This window comes from Penaeus vannamei, chromosome 42, assembly GCF_042767895.1.
Source record: "Penaeus vannamei isolate JL-2024 chromosome 42, ASM4276789v1, whole genome shotgun sequence".
Taxonomy (NCBI): Eukaryota; Metazoa; Arthropoda; class Malacostraca; order Decapoda; family Penaeidae; genus Penaeus; species Penaeus vannamei.
The window spans coordinates 4830098-4832597 of NC_091590.1; the positions used below are offsets into that span (position 1 = coordinate 4830098).

Sequence of the window (2500 nt, forward strand, 5' to 3'; positions counted from 1 at the left end):
TCTCTCTCTCTCTCTCTCTCTCTCTCTCTCTCTCTCTCTCTCTCTCTCTCTCTCTCTCTCTCTCTCCACTTAATATATTTCTCCTTTTAACAATGTAAAAAAACAAAACACGAACATTTGATATATCATTAAGTAAGTTTCATTTGGTGTCATCACCACTTTATACATCTATTGCTTTGAAGTATGACAATTAATGTTAAAGAACATACAACTAATTTTATAATAGTTCTAGCTATTCTGTGTCCCATAACATGTAAAGAAAACGTGCAGTATTGAGTGTAATATTGACTCTGTTTCTGTTTATTATAGATAGCGAAGCCCGTAGTTGTTAAACATAATTGGCTCAATTATTACCAGTTGACTCTATTACAAACTTTGTTAAAAGAGCATACTGATTATTTTCCGTTTTTTCTTTTAATTATCACTCTTTCTCTTTGTCATGGTTTCGTTTCTGTAAATTCAACATTTGCTGTATCTATTCAGTTTGTCTGTCTGTCTATTTATATATTAGGTTGAAGTCCCTAAATATCGGTGTAACATTATCTTCCTTATGCTGATCTCTATTCGTTATTGTTATTTCATCACACTTATTTGTGTTATTATGATCTTTGTTAACATGATATGCAATTATCATTATTGTTATTATTTTGTAGGTGTTATTATCTTTATTACTATGATTATTGTTGTTATTGTTAGCATTATCATCATTATAACTGTTATAATTAGTATTAGTATTATCATTATCAGTATCATTATTGTTATCATTTTGTTATGACCATTAATATCATCAGCATATTATTGTTATCATTATTATTATGATGATCATTCTTAATACTATCATTATTATAATCTTTTATATCATCATTATCATTACTATTATTATCATAACCATCATCATCATAATTAAAAATACTATTACTATCATCATTATCATCATCATTTTCCTTCCCATCATAATTACTATGATCATTATAATTACCATCCTCCCTATAAATCATCATTATCAATATCATTATCCTTATCATTATAACAATTGAATAGTAATAGTAAGAGTAATAGTGATAGAATACTTTTGGTACAAGTAACATCAACAGCAACAGTAAGAGTAGAAATTATAATAGTAATAATAGCACGTATAGTAGCAGTAGTAGTGAAGGTGGTAATAGTAGTAGCCGTAGTAGCAATAGCAACAGTAGTAGTAGCATCAATAGTCTAGGAATCGTAGTAAAATGACGTAGTAAAGTAATTCATATTAGGAAAAAAAAGAAAGGAAAAATAAATGAGTTTAGGCTGAAAAAGTACAGTACGTTTTCTATAAAGGTGCATTTTCTGTTATAGTAACGGATAATAAAATTTTGTAGTTGAGTAGGTCATATTGGAATGAAATAAAGAGAATATTAATGAGATTAGGGCAAAGAACACAGTATGGTTTCTGTAAAGTAACACAAGAATAATTAATTTTGATTGATAAAGTCGACCAATCATATTTCTAATCGTAGTCAACCCACAAGCAATCATAAAACAACTGAAAAAAAAAATCACAATAATTTACAAAAAGCTCAAAATATAACAAAATATAATCCGACACAAAACCCATTCATAACAAATTGTAACAAAAAAGAAGAAAAAACAAACATAACTCATAAGTATTAAAATGGAAGTTATTATCAATCACAAAGGCTAATCCTAATCATTCATATAAGACAATGAAACCAATCAATAAAAGAAATAAAATGAAACCCGAGAAAAATTAGTTACAAAACCCGAATGAAATAAACAAAGGAATACAGAAAACAAAACATTAAACAAAAACACACAAAAAAACAATTATAAAAATCCACCACAAGCAAAAAAAAAAAAAAAAAAAAAAAAAAAAAAAAAAAAAAATCAAACCAACCCCCCCCTCTCACCCCCCAACCCAACCCCCAACACCCACCCCCACCCCCCAAACACACTCACTCCGCACCCACCTGGCCGGGCTGTTATACCAATAATCATAATAATCCAGCGGTCTTCCGGGCATATCCTCCAGGCTCGGGTATAGCTCATACTTCCTTCGGGGTTTACACTTGCTCTTGTAAAGGATGATAGTCACGCTGAAGATGAAGAAGAGGGCGAGCGTAATGGCGGTTCGAATCCCTGTCCAGACATCGTAGGTCGAGTAGAATTCCTGCGGGAGGAAGGGAGGGGGGGTTAGAATGGGGTGGGTGGGGGTGGGGGTGTGCATTCATTATAAATCGTGATATAAGTGATATTGATAAGGGGGGATGCTTTCATTATGAATTATGATGTAAAGGATATTGATAAGTTATGATAAAAACATTGATAAAGGGGGGGCGCATTCAATATAAAATAGGATATAAATGATATTGCTATGGGGGGCGGGGGTGCTTTCATTATAAATTATGATATAGATGATATTGATAAGGGGGGGGGGGTTGTGCTTTCATTATAAAATATGATATAAATGATATTGATAAGGGGGGGGGGTTGTGCTTTC

The 2500-nt window shown here is 31.7% G+C and overlaps 1 protein-coding gene across 3 annotated transcripts in view; it reads right to left on the minus strand.

The window, feature by feature from the left end:
• Positions 1 to 2500, minus strand: part of LOC113813549 (proline-rich protein 36) — a 274063-nt gene that overhangs the window by 16195 nt on the left and 255368 nt on the right. For all 3 annotated transcript variants that reach the window (XM_070118431.1, XM_070118429.1, XM_070118430.1), the window contains exon 4: positions 1971 to 2170. In XM_070118431.1, the coding sequence (XP_069974532.1) occupies positions 1971 to 2170 (200 nt within the window). The remainder of the gene's footprint in view (positions 1 to 1970; positions 2171 to 2500) is intronic.